Genomic DNA, 17,111 nt, shown 5'->3' with positions numbered 1-17,111 from the left:
AGGGCATCGGATCCCATTATAGATGGTTGCGAGCCACGATGTGGTTGCTGGGAATTGAACTCAGGACCACTGAGCCATCTCTCTATCCGGGGTTAGTTCTCTTAATGAGTCTGTTTGACTTGGAGATGGCCACCCTCTGTCCTTGTGTCTTCATGTGGTCTTTCTCTGGATCCTTGTTCTAATTCCTGCCAATCCTATTAGATTAGGGCCTACCCCAATGACCTTATTTGATTTTTTTTGTTTGTTTGTTTGTTTTTGGATTTGGTTTTTTCCGAGACAGGGTTTCTCTGTATAGCCCTAGCTGTCCTGGAACTCACTCTGTAGACCAGGCTGTCCTCGAACTCAGAAATCCGCCTGCCTCTGCCTCCCAGAGTGCTGGGATTACAGGTGTGTGCCACCACCGCCCGGCTATGACCTTATTTGAAAAGGCTGTCTCTAGATCATAGCCATGAAGTGCTGGTACTGTCAAGACTTCAGTGCTAGGGTAACTGCTGCACCTATCCTGGAAGGCAGACGTTTATGAGAGTACTGTGCCCTTGGTTGTTGTCTTCAACTTTGTACTAGTACTGAATAGATTTTACTGATTTTTGCCAGATACTAGTCTGGCATCTCATTTAATCATATCATTGTCCAATATCTCTATAAGTTAATATTATTCCCATGTGTAGAGATGAGGGGACTGAGATATTAAGTTCAACTTACCCACCTTTCTGGGTAGTTAAGAGGTTGATTCTATATTGAAATCCTGCTAATGTGGTTCCATAGTTGTGCTGATAAATCACCCAGGGCTCTTTCCCCCTCTTCATCGTATGTCTAAATGAACTCTCTAGTCTTTGATGTCCATTTGCTCCAACCTGTAAGCATGTGGGTCCAGCTATCTATCAGAAGGCCGATGACACTCTGGGATGGAGTCTTTCTTAAGGATAATTATTTCATTAGAAATTGATGCCAGTGTTATTTGAAGTAATGACATGACCTTGTTTGGGGGACAGTTGGAAGAGGAGTTGAAAACACGGATTGAACAGTGGGAACAGGAGCACTCAACTGCATTTGTGGTGAATGGGCAGAAATTCATGGAGTATGTTACAGAACAGTGGGAATTACATCGGCTGGAAAAAGAGCGAGCCAAACAGGAGCGGGTAAGTGTGCGCTGCGCACAAGTTAAGATAAAAGGGCAGCATTTAGAGTGGCCCTGCATCTCTGCCAGAAAGCAGGGTCATTGGAGAGTCCGTGCATTGCAGCACGGACCTCAGGCTGCAGGGATTGTTATCGGAGTCTCTCTAGTCCTGCTGTCTTACTGGGGCTGTCATTGTTCATACAGCAACTAAAGAACAAGAGGCAGACAGAGACAGAGATGCTATATGGCAGTGCGCCCCGGACACCTAGCAAAAGACCAGGACAGACTCCCAACAAGTCTGGCAAAGTACGCAAGGTAAGGCTGTCTTTATGCTGGTGCTGTTGACAAGGGAGTAGGAAAGCTGAGAGTTCTTTGCTTGTCATTGCCCTCTGTCCTGCTAAGAAGGCTGAGTCTATGCTGAATCTGAGAGTAAATGGGAAAATACTTGAATGCTGAGTAGCAGCTTATAGTGAGAGTCAAAGAATAACCAACTCTGCCAGTTCTCAAGACCTTGCATTGAATTCCCGGTGATTAAGAGCAACATTCTGTAGTAATAGTTTCCAGAAGTCCGTCCTACAGCTGCCACAGGTAGGTAGCAACAGTACTGTGAGACTCCTTCCATGCTCTTAGTACATGCCTCTAGAGTGCTGGCTGGGACTATAGGCATGAACTATCACACATAGTGTGTTAAGTATTTTTAAAAATTAAGTAGAGGGGCTGGAGAGATGGCTCAGCAGTTAAGAGCACTGACTGCTCTTCCAAAGGTCCTGACTGAGTTCAAATTCCAGCACCCAAATAGCTGCTCACAACCATCTATAAGGAGATCTGAAGACAACTACAGTTTATTTACATATATAATAAATAAATCTTAAAAAGAAAAATAATTAAGTAGAATGTACACTAAGGCCCCAGCTCAACCCTTAGCATTAAAGACAATGGACATATTCATGTCCCTAAAGGTTGCTAGTGCCAGGCTGTTAGGGCTGAGGAGGAAGAGAACACAATCAGGAATCCACTCGTCATGATAGATCTGCATTTTCTAATGCTTCTTACAAATAGACACATGCAGTATATTGTAGGGTTTCTTTGATTTAGCAGGTGAGATTCATCAATGTTGTAGAATGTATTAATAAGCCATCCCTCTTTGTTGAACAATATCTGTTTTATGCATATATAGTAATCTGGTTGTCCAGTCACGTGTCAAGTGATAATTTATTTCTAGTTTTAGATTTATATAGAGATATAGATAGATGGATGGGATGGATGGATGGATGATAGGTAGGTAGGTAGCTGTTCATATGGATAAATGTTTTCCTTTCTCCCGGGAAAATGTTTGGGTCAAATGGTACATGTCTGGTGCCATAGTGGCTATATAAGTTTATGGTTCCATCAGGTTGCTATACATAGGCTTTGAAACATTTTTAAATTCCCTTAAAGCTGTATAGTGTTAGACACAGCTGTATTACTGTGGAAGTTCATTTCCTGGACACTTCATCACTGACGGTGCCTGCGCCACCACAGTACGGAGTATTGGGCGTAGGTCTGGGGGATTAACAGAAGACACAGACACGGGGTCATTCTGTAAGGAGAATGCCAAAGCTTTACTGAGAGACCAGCAATATATACTAGAGGCCAGGGAAAACAACAGGAAAAAACAATCATAGCCATAGGTCAGGCACCTGGGAGGTCCCTACCACACCGGGCGGGAGGCAGGAATCAAGCTGAGCCGCAGATGTTCCGCTCTCGGGAAACCTGTGCAAACAGCCCAGCTGGGGGCCTTGAGCTAAGCTCACCGGTTCCCAGCACATCACTTCATATATCCGTGTGCAGGATACAGCTGGGAGGATGGGAAGCTGATGTTAACTTCACATCAACGTTTCTATTCCTAGATGAACACCACCACCATGTCTAGTGCTACACCCAACAGCAGCATTCGCCCCGTCTTTGGCGGATCAGTGTACCGTTCACCTATGTCTCGACTGCCTCCTTCTGGCAGCAAGGTTAGTAGCAAGTCCATACAAGTACACTTCTGTCTGCTACCTATTTTCCCAAAGGCCTTCCTCAGTCTAGTGTCTATGGTTATGGGCTTGGTGAGCAGTGAGATTCTAAGAATTAGGCTGGATCCAGATAATCATTAGACCAGGACTTTTTAAACCTTTCCTTTGGATATGACCTCTTTTTACATGAGAAATAACCCTGGTTATATAGGTATGTATATAACATAGGTACACACACACCTGACTAAATGAGATCATGCTACAAATACAAACAAGAAAAGATACACAAATAAGGAATTTCTCTTAGGGTGGATTTGCTGATGTCCACTTTGAGACAGGGTCTCCCTGTGTATCTCTGACTGTCCTGGAACTATGTTATGTCCAGGATCTCAGAAATAGCCTGCTTCCGTTGGGCTTCCAGGTGTGCACCATCATGCCTAAGTGCACCATTATATAAGCCAAGTGTGTACAGGCTTATAGACTTATGAGAGATACAGAGACAGCGTCGGGGTTTCCTGTGTGTGTTCTAAGGTGATAGATAACATTGTTATCTTTCTTTTCTGTAGTCAGTAGTCACTTCTCTGTGTTCTGGAAAGAAAACACCTCGAGCTGCCCAGCGTAGGGCCAACAAGGAGAACTTGGACCTCAATGGCAGCATCCTGAGCGGTGGGTACTCTGGCTCGACGCCCCTCCAGCACAACTGCAGCATTAAGTCTGTTGCCAGCACCTATTCTGAATTTTCGGTAATTCACCTTTTCTGATATCTACCAGTCTCTGGGGAGCACACAGTTGGCTGAGCGGGTATCTTCACAGGGGCACCCAGGATATTCAGTCAGGACAGTGACCTGAGGGCTGAGAATCCCTTTCATGCCTTGATCATGCTTGGGTGTGGGTGGCTTAAGGTGGTGAACAAGAAGGGGTAATGCAGGAAGCAGACGTTTGACCTGGGTCTTTCTGCAGTCCATCCATCCCTGGCTGCAGGAGGCAGGTAATCAATGCCCGCCCTGGTGCAGCTCTCTTGGTGGAGTTCCTGGTAATCAATCTCAATTCTTTGTTCTTAGAAGGACCCGTCCCTCTGACAGCTCCACTGTTGGGCTTCAGGTCTGTATGGCATACCCTGCATGTGCCCTTTCCAAACTGACCTGTCATCTGCTGCTTCATCCCATCTGGGCACAGAACTTCACTAACCCATAATCTCAGCTGTATCAGATTAGAACCTTTTAAAAATAAAAAGTCAAAACAACAAGAACAAAACAGAAACAAAAGGAATCAAGAAGTCCTGTTATGGGGTTCAAAAATAAGTATCTGGTTTCTGTTTCTGATGGACATGCTGGCTAGTAAAAAAAAAACATGTTCAGACTTGAATTGGGTTCTCAGCCCCACCTAAGATTATTTTTCTTAACTATTTACAAAAACAAATAAGAGAAAAAATACCTGGCCCCATCCCATGCCCATTTGTGGTCTCAAAGGGCTAGAATGTGCTAGGAGTAAAGGCCCCATCAGATAGTGAGGGGAAGCCCAGCTGTGTGCTGCTTATACTGAGGCTCTTGGCCTGTGTGCTGATTATGTCCTGGAGTATATACCTTACTAACCCTCGGGGCTGACTTGGCCCGTTTGTCTATCCTGTGCTTATTTTCTCGCCTCTGCTTATTTCTGCCAGCGAGTTGTCAATGTGTGTGTGAGGACTAAAGATACCTTTTCACTATGCCCTTGTCCTGCAGCTTATCCTGCTCTGAATCTGCTGACCTCTTCCTTAACCACCTGCTTTCTCTTCCCATGGTGTCTTACCAGTGAGGTGAGGGCTGCTCCTCCCCTTTAGGGGACACCATATTAAACTTAGATTGCCTCCTCTCATGGTAACAGGGGAGGAGGAGACGGGGCACAGATGCCCATGGCCAGTTTGGGATATGGGGATTCTTCACGTTCATGACACAGGTGGTGGTGTTTCTATATTAGGAGAAATGGGGGGGGGGGGGCGGACTTGCTCTAGATGGCTGATTACAGAACAGCAGATCTAGTTTTCTGAACCTTTTTGTTTGCTCTTAGAAGGACCTGCTTAAATGTAGCTACAGTCCATCTATCTCTGCTAAACCTGGAGGTTTCTTGGGATACAGGAGCTATAGTTGACAAAGGCACTAAAGCCCCTCACTCAGCTGACGTCTACTAACACCCTCTTTCTCAGTGGCCATTCACGCTTTTATCTTTTGCTTTTCCACCATGTACTCCAGCATGAGATCAAATCACCAGCAGGTTACAAAGCCCTCAGCCCCAGGGATTGGTAGATAAGTCGTCTGACCCTTATTATACAAGGGGATCAAGAAACCAAAGCTTTTAACATGTGCAAGGCCTTGGGGTTCTATCCCCAGCAGGGTGAGAAAAAAACAAAAGCAAAGTTTGTTGCTCTCTTGGCTAAAGATGTGAAATATAAGGGGTTTCTCTTGGGAAAGTTTAAGATTGGACGAGGTACTGGTCTATATGCACATGTGCTAGCCTTGTGACTGACAGAATGGTGCTAGAGTTCCTCAGTCTGTTCCTAGCACAGCAGTGCTAGGAACTCAGGGAAATTTCCCTGGAGGCTTTGTGCTAATGACCCTTAAGTGCGTTTAAAGCGGAGGGGTACAAACTATACTCACTGATGTTGCTTATTCTTCAACAGCGAGAACTTTCAAAGGCTTCCAGATCTGATGCTACTTCTCGAATCCTCAATTCAACCAACATCCAGTCCTGAGAATCCTTGTCTAGTCAGCCAGCTGAGGCTTCCTGTGCCTAGATTGTACTGAGTATACGTACACATGAGTGACTTAATACCTTCCCCATTGCTTTAGATGTTTGAAACAGCCTTAGGCAGGTTCTCTTAACTGCGCTTACTTAGACATGAGCACAGCACATGGAAAGACTTCCGGGCCATGGTGAGGCCACAAAGATGAGAGACCTTAAAGGCTAGTTATGGTAGTTACGTACAAGTTTTAACATCTGTTAGCAATATTTTTTTCTTTACCCCATAATTCTACTTAAACAATGATCAAGGGTTTGTCTTATTTCAATACTATATTGGAAAATGAAAAAATGATTGTGCCCAGCTTTGGAGTACAGAGAGGTACGAGACATGGAGTAATTCTGGCTTGTAGACTTGAAATTAACATATTAAAAAAAAACATTTTTTTTTTTTTTTTTTTGGTTCATGGACATTCAATTAATGCTGTAGCTATGGAAGCTTTGATCAGCCTGTACCTGAGCTGCTTGTCTGACCTGTTCAGTTCTCTCCAGTCTCCCATCCCTGTGCCCCTTAGGCCTAGTCTATTCTCAGTAGCTGACAGGCAAACAGAGGCTGTCTGGGGGGGTCGGGACATTCTGTCACGGACTCAGCAACTTTGCACATCTATAAGTTATCTGTGTATCACGTCCACAACGAGGCTTTCCTTGCCTACCCACGTCATCACTACTCTTCCCAAAAGCACTATTATTTATTCTTTGTGCCAGTTCTGCCAGCACATTAAAATGATTCTTTAAAACTTCTGTGTCAGTATGCTGTTGACTCACATATATGTTTTTAAATATGCTAAAATAAAATATATATAGTTACCTTTAAAATACTACATTGTTTTATTTTTCTCCAAATCAATGACTGCTTTCATTTATAGATTAAAGTCATTAAAAGACAAATTCAGGAGCTGGTGAGATGGCTCAGCAGTTAAGAACACTGACTGCTCTCCCGAAGGTCCCGAGTTCAGATCCCAGCAACCACATGGTGGCTCACAACCATTCATAATGAGATCTGACCCCTCTTCTGGTGTGTCTGAAGACAGCGACGGTGTACTTACATATAATAAATCTTAAAAAAAAGACAAAGTCAAAGAATATAGAAGAAATTTTAAGAATCTATTCTCAAAATAGTTTGGATTTACTCTTTTTTTTTTCATTTAGGAATATTTTTTCATTTTGCAGCTGTTGATGCACATGGAAGGCCCTGGGAGTTTTGATCCCTAGCACTACTCCAGAAATAAGCATTTATATACATAATCAATTCTTTTTACATGCTTTGTAAGATTTGTGTTAAGTCATGCTTCTTTAGTCCTAGCACTTAGGAGGTGGGAGATCACTGTTGAACCTTGTCTCAAAACTTATAATTCATGTTTGCATGCACCTGTGGCAGCTGGGTTCATTCTCACCCAGGCATATAAGCAGCCTGGGGATCCACTGAGATATAGTTCAGCTTTTCTCCCTTTCCATTGCATAGACATAGGTATTCCAGGGTCCACATGTGACAGCCCTTACTTCAAGTTGTCTTTCTGTAAAGTATTCCACACGGCAGGGTCGATCCAAGCTGGTGCTGTCCTTGTGGCCGAGCTGTCCATATTTACCTAGAATGGAAGGAACCTGGTAGGCCTGGCTGCTTTCCCCTCAGAAAGATGCCAGCTTACATCCTGCCTTGAGAGCTATACACAACCTGTTGGATCTTCTGACAACTTCTAAGGCCAAGCAACCTTGGGGTCCCCCAGAGAACTGAGGCAGTGGCTCCTCTAGTCTCTGCCACCTATGCCAAGATGACGAGAATAGCTCCTTTACTCTTGTCATCTTATTTCTCTGATGTCTGCCTTCTCAGTGAATTTGTTTTCCCACCCAAGGGAAGGAGTTGGTTGGTTCAGTCCTCCCATTGCTCAGGCTGAAACCCCTGCCCCCTCTAGTTTGTGTAACTTGGTCATGACCTGTTATATCTTCTCTTGTTCTTCCCCTTGATTTAATAATTATCAGGAAACCTTTTATACTCACCCCAGCCCCAGGTATAGAGTTCTCCTGTTCCTGCAACCAAAGAGATAGTAAGTAGCTGCCAACTACTGTTCTATTCCCAGTAAGATACCACTCAGCCTGGTACAAGTCACAGACAACATGCTGGAATTATGAAATGTGCTTTGCCTATCCTTAGTACAATTGCTATCACATTTGGGCTGGTAAAGGGTGGTAGTGCCAGAGACCAAAACGCTCAACTTCCTAAGTACGAACTGACCTCGATACATGGAGCCACACCCTCGACGGGACAGGTTTTCTGCCCACAACTGATTAACCTTTTAGAAGAACCTGCTGGGCCTGAGCTCTTAAAAGTGAACCTTTCTTTGTTTTATTGTAGCGGTCCTCTCCATTCCCAATGCTGAGACACCTCAGTGCAGTTCCTCATGTGGTGACCCTCAACCATAATATTACTTTTTTGCTGTTATGGATCATAGTAAAACTATCTGATATGAAACCCCCAAAGGGGCCGAGACCCACAGGTTTAGAACCAGTGTTGGGTTTGGTTTGGTTTGAATTCCCCACCCCACCCACAGGTTTAGAACCAGTGTTGGGTTTGGTTTGGTTTGGTTTGGATTCCCCACCCCACCCCCAGAGTTTGAAACAGTCTCACTGTATAGCCCAGAGCTGACCTCCAAGTCTCAGTCTCCTGCCTCATTCCAAGGGTTAGCATTTAGTGGTGTGTGCCACCTTTCCCAGCATGAAACTTTTCAATGAGTGACACAGCAGATCATAAAATATATATCAAGAGATGCTATAGCCGGGTGGTGGTGGTGGCACACACCTGTAATTCCCAGCACTTGGGAGGCAGAGGCAGGCAGATTTCTGAGTTTGAGGCCAGCCTGGTCTACAGAGTGAGTTCCAGGACAGCCAGGGCTACACAGAGAAACCCTGTTTCGGAAAAAAACCAAATTAAAAAAAAAATGCTATAATATGTTAAAGCTTGTTAAAAACATAGCTTAGTAGCAGTGTGCTTGCTTAGCATGAGGGGCTCTGGATTCAATCCCCAGCACACAATGTACATGGGCTTATGATCCCGCTGCTCCAAAGCCTGACAACTACTTTGGCCCAGGAGTTTCAGACAATTCTGTATAAACAGAGATTCTTCCTAAAATTAAAAATGGGCAGGCAAGGCAAACTGCAGTCCCTAGCTAAGTGCTGCTCCACCCCAGCAGGCCTACTCACGTGTCACCACAGCTGTGTGTCGGGATCCGCAGCTGGCCTTGACAGCATCTGAGCCCAGGGGAAGATCCAGCAGGGCCGGGAAGGGCTGGATGGCTATGAAGTGGGCAGGAGCTCCAGCATCAGCCACAGCTGCTTCCTCTCCTTTGAGACCATCTTCATTCAATTCTGTGGCTTCAGAATGGTTATGGTGTGTTTACTATTCAGGGGCATGTGAGTGAGCGCCCACATACTGTCTTCTGGCAGTGGCTCTATAAAAGGCCATTTTCTAGCTCCAGAGCTGGTGCCCAAGCCTTATTCAGTCCTAGGGGCTGTACAGTGCCAAAATACCAAGACAATTCCCAGTGTCTAGACACAGGAAACGAGCCAGGAAGGACATCCTAGAGGGTGACCTCACCTTCCTCTCTCACTGTTTTCTTCTCTGTCCCACTCTTTGTGGGCAGGGCCAGCTGCCCGGATTCATTCCAGCCCCAGGTATAAATATCCCCCGTTTCTGCAAGAGACCAAGAGAATCCATGAGGTACTGTGGAAGCCTTTCATCATCCTCACCTCCTCCAAACATCCTCACTACATCATGCAAAGATGCCCATACCAAGTCCCAGCAACTCCCTTGTCTTAGATCCCCTGCCCATACACACCCCTTCTCCCCTTCCCTTTCTTTTCTTTTCCAAACAGACTCACTACACACCTCTTGACAGGTCCCAGAATCTCCAATCTCCCGGAGCCCGGGACTCCAGGCATGACCCACCAAGCCCAGTTGTCTCTGGCTGACTCCAGGCTGAAGTTCTTTTGTCTCAGCCTTCCCAGGAGTTAACATTATGCCGAGTTCAGTGAGCCTCAGACTTCCAGGCTAGCCCGTCTTCACTTTCATTTTTCTTCCCTCCACCCCCCTTCCCCCAAGTCTTACTTTGTAGCTCTAGCTGTTCCAGAATTCACTGGGTAGACCAGGCTGGCCTTATATGCAGAGATCCACCTGCCTCTGCCTCTGCCTCTGCAGGGTTGGCATTAAAGTCATGCACCACCGTGGCCAGCCTGTTTGGAGTCTCTCGTTTCAAAACTCACCAATTTCTCTAACTCCAGTATCCCTAGAACGTTTCCACTGTCCTGTTCAAAGCCATGGAGGTAGCCTGTGCTCTTTTTCAATCCCAGCTCCCACCGGTCCTGCTGAAGGCTATGGCACTGACCGTCCTTCTCATAGACTGCCCCACAGTAGAGGGCTGGAGCCTAGGTACCGTCCTGGTTACTGTCTATGTCTGTGATAAAAGCTACTACAAAAAGCAACTCAGGAGCAGAGAAGTTGGGCTGGGACCTGGAGCAGGAACTGAAGCAGAGGCCACGGAGGAGTGCTGCTTACAGCGTGCTTCCCTGGATCCCTCACAGTGCTCCCAGCACCCAGGTCCGCCTGCTCAGGTGGTGCAGCCCCTGCTGGACTAGGACTCCCACATCAATCATCAATCAAAATCTGATGGCCAATCTCAATTTAGGTTTCTCTTTCCAGATGACACTAGCATCAAATTGGTAACAAACTAATCAGGACACCTAATGTCAAAGAGTCACAACTTGGGAGGCAGAGGCAGGAAGGTAAAGAGTTCAAGGTGAGTCAATTTGGGGCCAGGCTGGTCTGAAATGGGACCGTCTGAACACAAAGTTCACTAATAGAAACCGTATAAAATGCTCCATGTTGTACTTTCCAAATGTAATCATGAAGCCCTAAAAGTATTTCTTTTTTTTTTTAAATATTTATTTATTATATGTAAGTACACTGTAGGTGTCAGATCTCTTTATGGATGGTTGTGAGCCACCATGTGGATGCTGGGATTCGAACTCATGACCTTTGGAAGAGCAGTCAGTGCTCTTACCCGCTGAGCCATCTCTCCAGCCCCCCTAGAAGTATTTCTATGACAGAATCCTCACGCTGAAGTCAAGTGAGAGAGAGTTTGCACCAGGACAAAGGCTGCAGGGCCAGAGTGAAGACTGGAAACTAGGAAGCCTTGGTTGATACCTCTATGCATCAACCTCTTTAGCAAGCACAAGGTCTCAAACTCCTGAACATTAGGTATGAAACTTGCTTTTAGGTTGTTGTTTCCAGCCGTCCTCTGCCTCCTGCTCAGGCTGGACCTTGCTAACCATTGAATGAGAACATGACGTATTGAGAGCCTCAGTAAGAAAGATCAGTAGCTTCTGGGGCTGGAGAGATGGCTCAGTGGTTAACAGCACTGGCTGCTCTTCCAGAGGACCATGGGTTCAATTCCCAGTGCCCATATGGCAGCTCATAGATGCTTGTAACTCCAGCACCAGGGGACACAATGATCACTTCTGGGCTGTCTTGATACCTGCACAGCTACTCCTCCCGTATTTATAAAACACAGCACTTTATCTACACCCTCTCTTTCTGCTCCTGGAGCCTAGGAAATAGCAGTACCTAGCGAGCCCAACCACCAAGATGGACCCGATACACAAAAGCCCTAGGCCACACACTGGACAGAGGCTCACCTCTCTGCTACCATGGCTACCTGGGCATAGGCAGCTTTCTCCATTCTCTGGCTGAGCTGTCTCTTACCATTTCCCTTGAATAAGTGTCCTTCCCTTCTGGAGTAATTTTAGATGGATAGGAATGGTGAGAGCCCAGTAACAGAAAGACAGACAGTAGAGGAGGTATAACCTGGAAACACTGAAAGGGCGGGGTTGAGCTTGGAATGAGGCCTGGGTTAGACAGCCCACAAAAACACAAAGCAAGAGGAAGGAGTGGCTAAGATCCCCAGTTCCTTTGGAGACGCCCCAGGGTCACTCACCACTCACACACACGGAGTGCCAGCCACCGGCTGCCACCTCGGCCATCCGCAGGCCTTGCAGTGCCTCCAACAGCCTCGGCTCCAGTTCTGCCTCCAGTGTGCCATGGCCCAGCTGTCCGTGCCTGATCAGAGGAGTCCCTGATCAGTTACAGGTTCGGTCAGGAGCGCCTCCTGGCGTCCACCCATCGCACCGGGCTGGTCCTCACCTGCCCCCGCCCCGGGAGAACACTTGGCCAGCATCGCACAGCAGCAGCACATGCTCAGCGCCCAGCGCCAGCTGGCGGACCCGCAGCTCTGGGGCCAGAGGCTGGCAGAAGGGTGGCTGTGGGGTCACATAGGCACGGGCGCAGGGCAGCAACGGCAGGGGCCCGGTCCTAGACTCGCTGCCGGGTTCATCTTCCCCTTCGGCCTTTGCCCCTGAAACCAAGTTCTGGACCCAAAGGGGCTCCCCCTGGAGCGCGGAACCTGGGACCCAGGCCTGCAGTTCCGGGCTGGAGACGCCCTTGTCGCGCAGCAGCACCAGGAGTCCCTCGGAAGCCCACACGTCCCTGCAGCCGTCCACTGCACCGCTCACAGACCCCGACAGCTCCACCCGGCCTCCACCTGTGTAGAGTGGGGTGGGACGCACACCATGGACCTGGGACGCTCGGGGCTGCCAGAGGGTATTTCTGGACGGGCATGTTACGAAGGGTTGGGCAGGTATACAAGGGACACCCTGGAGTTGGAGTTTTGAGGGTACTCACAGGTCATCAGGGCAGTGTAGCTCCAGCTTGCGCTCACTTGGCAAACATCATCACTGGCATGCAGTGGTTCAGGACAGGGCACTGAATGGTGGCCGTTCCCAGAGCCCAGCGCTTGCCCAAAGCCACAGAAACCAAAGCCGAACCAGGCTCCATGCCGTGTCTCGGCCATGTCCGGCCTCTGTGGCTGGGGTGTGGACTGAGGGACGCAAGATTAAGGCTGCAACCCAAGGAGATTCTTGCAAACAGGGCAGCTCAGGAACACTGGCGAATCTGGCCTTCCACGGGGCTGCAGCTGCATTACCTGTAAAATAGAGACAGGATGGATCCTAATTGCCGGGGCAAACAGGATCCATCCCACTACTGTCCGCTGAGCGGAGCTTTGGCCAAAGATCCTACCAGATTTGGGACTGTTGAACTGTCTGCAGCTGACGATTTCTCCCACTTTTGGCTCAAGTCCAGCATACAACTGTAAGAAATATTAAGTATGTATCTTTTAAGTCAAACTTGCACTCAAAGCAAGAAAAACATTTTTTTAAAGATTTAGTATTTGCGGGGTTGGGGGTGAGAGTGGGGGGCTGGAGAGACGGTTAAGAACACTGGCTGCTCTTCCAGAGGTCCTGAATTTAATTCCCAGCAACCCATGGTGGTTCACAACCATCTGTAATGGGATCTGATGCCCTCTTCTGGTGTGTCTGAAGACAGCTACAATGTACTCAAACACATAAAACAAGTAAGTCTTTTTTTTAAAAAGTGGTTTTAGCCGGGCGGTGGTGGTGCACACCTTTAATCCCAGCACTTAGGATGCAGAGGCAGGCAGATTTCTGAGTTTGGGGCCAGCCTGGTCTACAAAATGAGTTCCAAGACGGCCAGGGTTACACAGAGAAACCCTGTCTCGAAAAAACCAAACCAAATCAAAACCAAAACAAACAAACGAAAAAAAGTGTTTTTTTTTTAAAAAGTGGTTTAAAAAAAGGATTTATTATTTTGGGCTGGAAAGATGACTCAGTGGTTAAGAGTACTGGTTGTTCTTCCAGAGGTCCCAGGTTCAATTCCCAGCATCCACATGGCAGCTCACACCTGTCTATAAGTCCAGTTCCAGGGCTTCCTACACCCTTACACAGACATACATGCAGACAAAAAAGCATGCACAAAAAATAACATAATAAAGTAAAATATTTATTTTATTATAAGTGTATAGATATTTTTCCTGCACATTTGTCTGTGTACCATGTTTGTGTCTGGTGTTACTAAAGGGCAGAAGAGGGCATCCGATCCCCTGCTACTGGAGCTGTGAGCCACCATGTGGGTGCTGGAATTGAACCCAGGTCTTCTGCGAGAACAGTACTACTCTTAACCACTGAGCTTCCCCACCCCCTGTTATTTTGAAACAGGGTCTCTCCACGCAAGCCCTTGCTGTCCTGGAACTCTCACTGTGTAGAACAGACTGGCTTCAAACTCACAAAGATCTTCCTGTCTCTGCCTTCTGACTGCTAAGATCACAGGCATTTGCCAGTACTTCTATGCCTGGCCTGGGATTTAGGGCTTTTTCTCCCTGTACCTTGTAGGACTATCTTGAAAATGTCTGTTATACACACACACACACACACACACACACACACACACAAAACAGTAAACCCTTTGTTTTCTCAAAGTCCCATGACCAATAACCCTTTTCTCTTTCTTCCTTAATTTCCATGGACTAAATCTTGCAAGACTACCCAGTTTAGGGAATGGTGCAGTGGTGCACACTTTTGATTCCAGCACTTGGGAGGCAGAGGCAGGTGGATCTCTGTGAGTTTGAGGCCAGCTAGATCTACATAGCAAGTTACAGGACAGCCAAAGCTACATAATAGAGACCTTTTTTTTTCTTTTTTTCTTTTTTAAATTTATTCATTTTATTTTTATGAGTACACTCTCGCTGTCTTCAGATACACCAGAAGAGGGCACCAGATCTCTTTACGGATGGTTGTGAGCCACCATGTGGTTGCTGGGAATTGAACTCAGGACCTCTGGAAGAGCAGACAGTGCTCCTAACCACTGAGCCATCTCTCCAGCCCCCCATAATAGAGACCTTATCTCAAAACAACAGAAAGACCTGCCAAATGAATAATACTGTAAAATCAGACCCCAGCCAAGGCGGGAAAGAATCCACCTGGGTGAGAGGAGAACCAAGTATGTTTCTTAGCTCTGCGCTCTGCGCTCTGTGCTTCCCAGCTTAAGTGGTTGTTGGGTCCTGGAGTCGCCTCATAAACCACACGAGCGCCGATCTCAGTCAGACAAGCATAGTTTACTGAGCGTTTATCCCAGGACTGATCGACCAGGGCCACCGTCCACAGTCAGAAAAGTGAACTGTGACCCTAAGTTAAGATTCTACAGGGTTTTTAAGCCTAAAATCCACGAACATCTGTGCCAAATTATTCCACTAACCAGGATTTAGGGATAGGGAACTTCCTTAGGAACAGGTCTTTGTTGTACACTTATCCTGCTCCCACTGGTTGGGGTATTCAACTGTGGCAGGGGACTTGCATTGTTCAATTTCAATAGTCATGTCTTTACTTGTCTACCAGGACCAGACTTGTCTAGTTACCCACGTACATGTCTCTTTCTGCAAAGTAGGAAGTCAGTTCCCAGGGAGGTCTTGGGAAGTTAAACTCTACTTGATCTCTAGTCAAAATGGAAGTCTTATTCCAAATAGTTTCTTATATTGGTGCAGGTATCTCTCTTCCCTTGGGCTCCATCCCAGGGGCAGCTTAGCCTATAAAAGCTTATACACAGGTGCAAGAAGTGTTGTTGGATAGTTGGTTTGGGTCCAAGCTTATTGTGGTTAACTCTACAAAACCGTTCTATTGACTTCTATTGTGATTGGTTTCCAAGGGCACAGAACATAACCGAATACATAATCAATCTTAGCATTAGAAAGTTTTCTAGGGGCTGGAGAGATGGCTCAATATTTAAGAGCACTGTTCCTCCAAAGGTCCTGAGTTCAAATCCCAGCAACCACATGGTGGCTCACAACTAATCCGTAATGAGATCTGACACCCTTCTTCTGGTGTGTCTGAAGACAGCTACAGTGTACTTACATAATAATAAATAAATCTTAGGGCTGGAGCAAGCAGGGCCAGAGCAAGCAGAGTCCCCGAGTTCAGTTCCCAGCAAACACATGATGGCTCACAAACATCTGTACAGCTACAGTGTACTCATATACATAAAATAAATAAATAAATTTTTAAAAAAAAGGAAGAAAGAAAAAGAAAGTTTCCTAGTAACTTTTGGTTTCCAAGGTCACAGAAAGTTCCCTAGGAACAGCAGAAACATATGAGAACGTTTCCTTCTAATGGGGGCTAGCCAGGTAACAGTTTCCTAGGGCTTACATTCCACCTAGGCCTTAACGGTGCTCTCTTTCTTTGCAACCCAGAACTTGTTTCTATTACCACAAGGGAACTGTGAGGTATTTAAGTGAGAGATCAGATGCAACCCTGGGATCTGAGGCCTACAGCTCCAGCTTCCTAGTCTTGAGAACTTTAACCCAGAATCTCCAATCAAATCGGCTCCATTTTCCTATCGATTCCCAGTCACACAGCAGGTGTGGAGCTGAGCCAAGTCCTATGAATGGATAAGCCTCGTCCCGACGGGCAGAAGAAACACCTGGGCCCTGTGTGTGCCTGTGCACCCGAATCCTATTGCACACCTTCAGTCGGTGTGGGGCAGCACTGTTTGTATTTATGTTGCAATAAATACAAATCAAAATTTAAGTGGCAAGAGTCTTAGTTCAATAAATGCGGTAGCATTTAACGACGAAAATGACCATTGGCTCTTACCGGGTTTCGGAGGCATTTGGACAGTTTCCACTGGACCTTACTCGGTCGTTGATTCTTTCAAGAACTCTTTGTTGCGCCTTTCCTCTGGCTTAATGAGGTGACTATGGGCCCCACGGAACTCACGCTGAAACGGGGAGACAGTCGCACGGTTCCAAACGCAACACCACTTCATTTGACTGGATCAGAATTTTACAGACACTCTCAAGGCTCTTAAGTCAGATCTGAGACCACAGCTCCGGGATCCCCCAATCAAGGGAACCTTTGACCTTCCCCTTCCCCCTGTACCCTCAAGCCATCACGAAAGCCCTTTAAACGGGAAACCTTGAAAGCGGACAGCGCAGTCGCAGTACGCGGCCCCGAACGGACCGCCGGCGGGGCAAAACAGGTTTAAAGGGCCCCGCGCCGAGCAAAGCCGTCATTGGGGGCGGCAGCTTTTCGGAGCCAATCGCAGGCACGAGCGGTGACGTCACCACCGGGGCCCGTGATGTACACACATGCGCCCTGCTGCCTGCCACCAGACAGTGGGCCGAAGTCTCCTGTGGGCGCCGACACCAGTGGACGCGGTTGGAACCACTGGATGAATGCTCATGAAGATCCGAGGGGAATGGCGAGCGGAGACCAAGCCCTGACACCCTCCATTCCCTCAGAACAAGGAAGGCGGTGCTTCACTACTCAAC

General features: G+C 47.0%; 2 protein-coding genes and 1 long non-coding RNA gene across 6 annotated transcripts in view; 1 reads left to right on the top strand and 2 right to left on the bottom strand.

Moving 5' to 3' along the window:
- The window catches only part of Prc1 (protein regulator of cytokinesis 1), a 19,891-nt gene extending 13,601 nt beyond the window's left edge, over positions 1-6,290 (top strand). The window contains exons 10-15 of one of the 3 annotated variants that reach the window (XM_052160002.1): positions 993-1,139; positions 1,322-1,432; positions 3,007-3,117; positions 3,681-3,857; positions 4,176-4,215; positions 5,771-6,290. In XM_052160002.1, coding sequence (XP_052015962.1) covers positions 993-1,139; positions 1,322-1,432; positions 3,007-3,117; positions 3,681-3,857; positions 4,176-4,193 — 564 coding nt within the window. In that variant the 3' untranslated portion in view covers positions 4,194-4,215; positions 5,771-6,290. The remainder of the gene's footprint in view (positions 1-992; positions 1,140-1,321; positions 1,433-3,006; positions 3,118-3,680; positions 3,858-4,175; positions 4,216-5,770) is intronic. The other 2 variants (XM_052159994.1, XM_052160007.1) reach the window with 2 other exon arrangements.
- On the bottom strand, positions 2,695-5,842 carry LOC127667011 (uncharacterized). The gene is made up of 2 exons (XR_007973768.1): positions 5,748-5,842; positions 2,695-2,954 (listed from the first exon to the last, which is right to left on the bottom strand). It is a non-coding gene; the product is annotated as an uncharacterized LOC127667011 (long non-coding RNA).
- Positions 6,244-17,111, bottom strand: Rccd1 (RCC1 domain containing 1). Of its 2 annotated transcripts, none has more exons than XM_052160015.1 (9): positions 16,435-17,111; positions 13,013-13,082; positions 12,617-12,917; positions 12,080-12,476; positions 11,874-11,995; positions 9,479-9,574; positions 9,085-9,255; positions 7,885-7,914; positions 6,244-7,475 (listed from the first exon to the last, which is right to left on the bottom strand). In XM_052160015.1, exons 3-9 carry the CDS (start codon positions 12,783-12,785, stop codon positions 7,324-7,326), a joined length of 1,137 nt encoding a protein of 378 aa, XP_052015975.1. In that variant the 5' UTR covers positions 12,786-12,917; positions 13,013-13,082; positions 16,435-17,111; the 3' UTR covers positions 6,244-7,323. The 2 variants fall into 2 exon arrangements, with proteins under 2 accessions (XP_052015975.1, XP_052015982.1); XM_052160022.1 differs by having other exon boundaries at positions 9,085-9,249.

This window comes from Apodemus sylvaticus, chromosome 1 (assembly GCF_947179515.1).
Source record: "Apodemus sylvaticus chromosome 1, mApoSyl1.1, whole genome shotgun sequence".
NCBI classification, from domain to species: Eukaryota; Metazoa; Chordata; class Mammalia; order Rodentia; family Muridae; genus Apodemus; species Apodemus sylvaticus.
This window is presented reverse-complemented; position numbering and strand designations above follow the sequence as displayed.

Coding starts and splice junctions, on each gene's coding strand:
- Rccd1 (XM_052160015.1), bottom strand. CDS start 12,785: ATGGCCGAGACACGGCATGGAGCCTGGTTCGGCTTTGGTTTCTGTGGC. Junction 11,996..12,079: donor TTCTCCCGGGGCGGGGGCAG/GTGAGGACCAGC, acceptor TCCTCTGATCAG/GCACGGACAGCTGGGCCATG. Junction 9,256..9,478: donor GAAAACAGTGAGAGAGGAAG/GTGAGGTCACCC, acceptor ACCATTCTGAAG/CCACAGAATTGAATGAAGAT.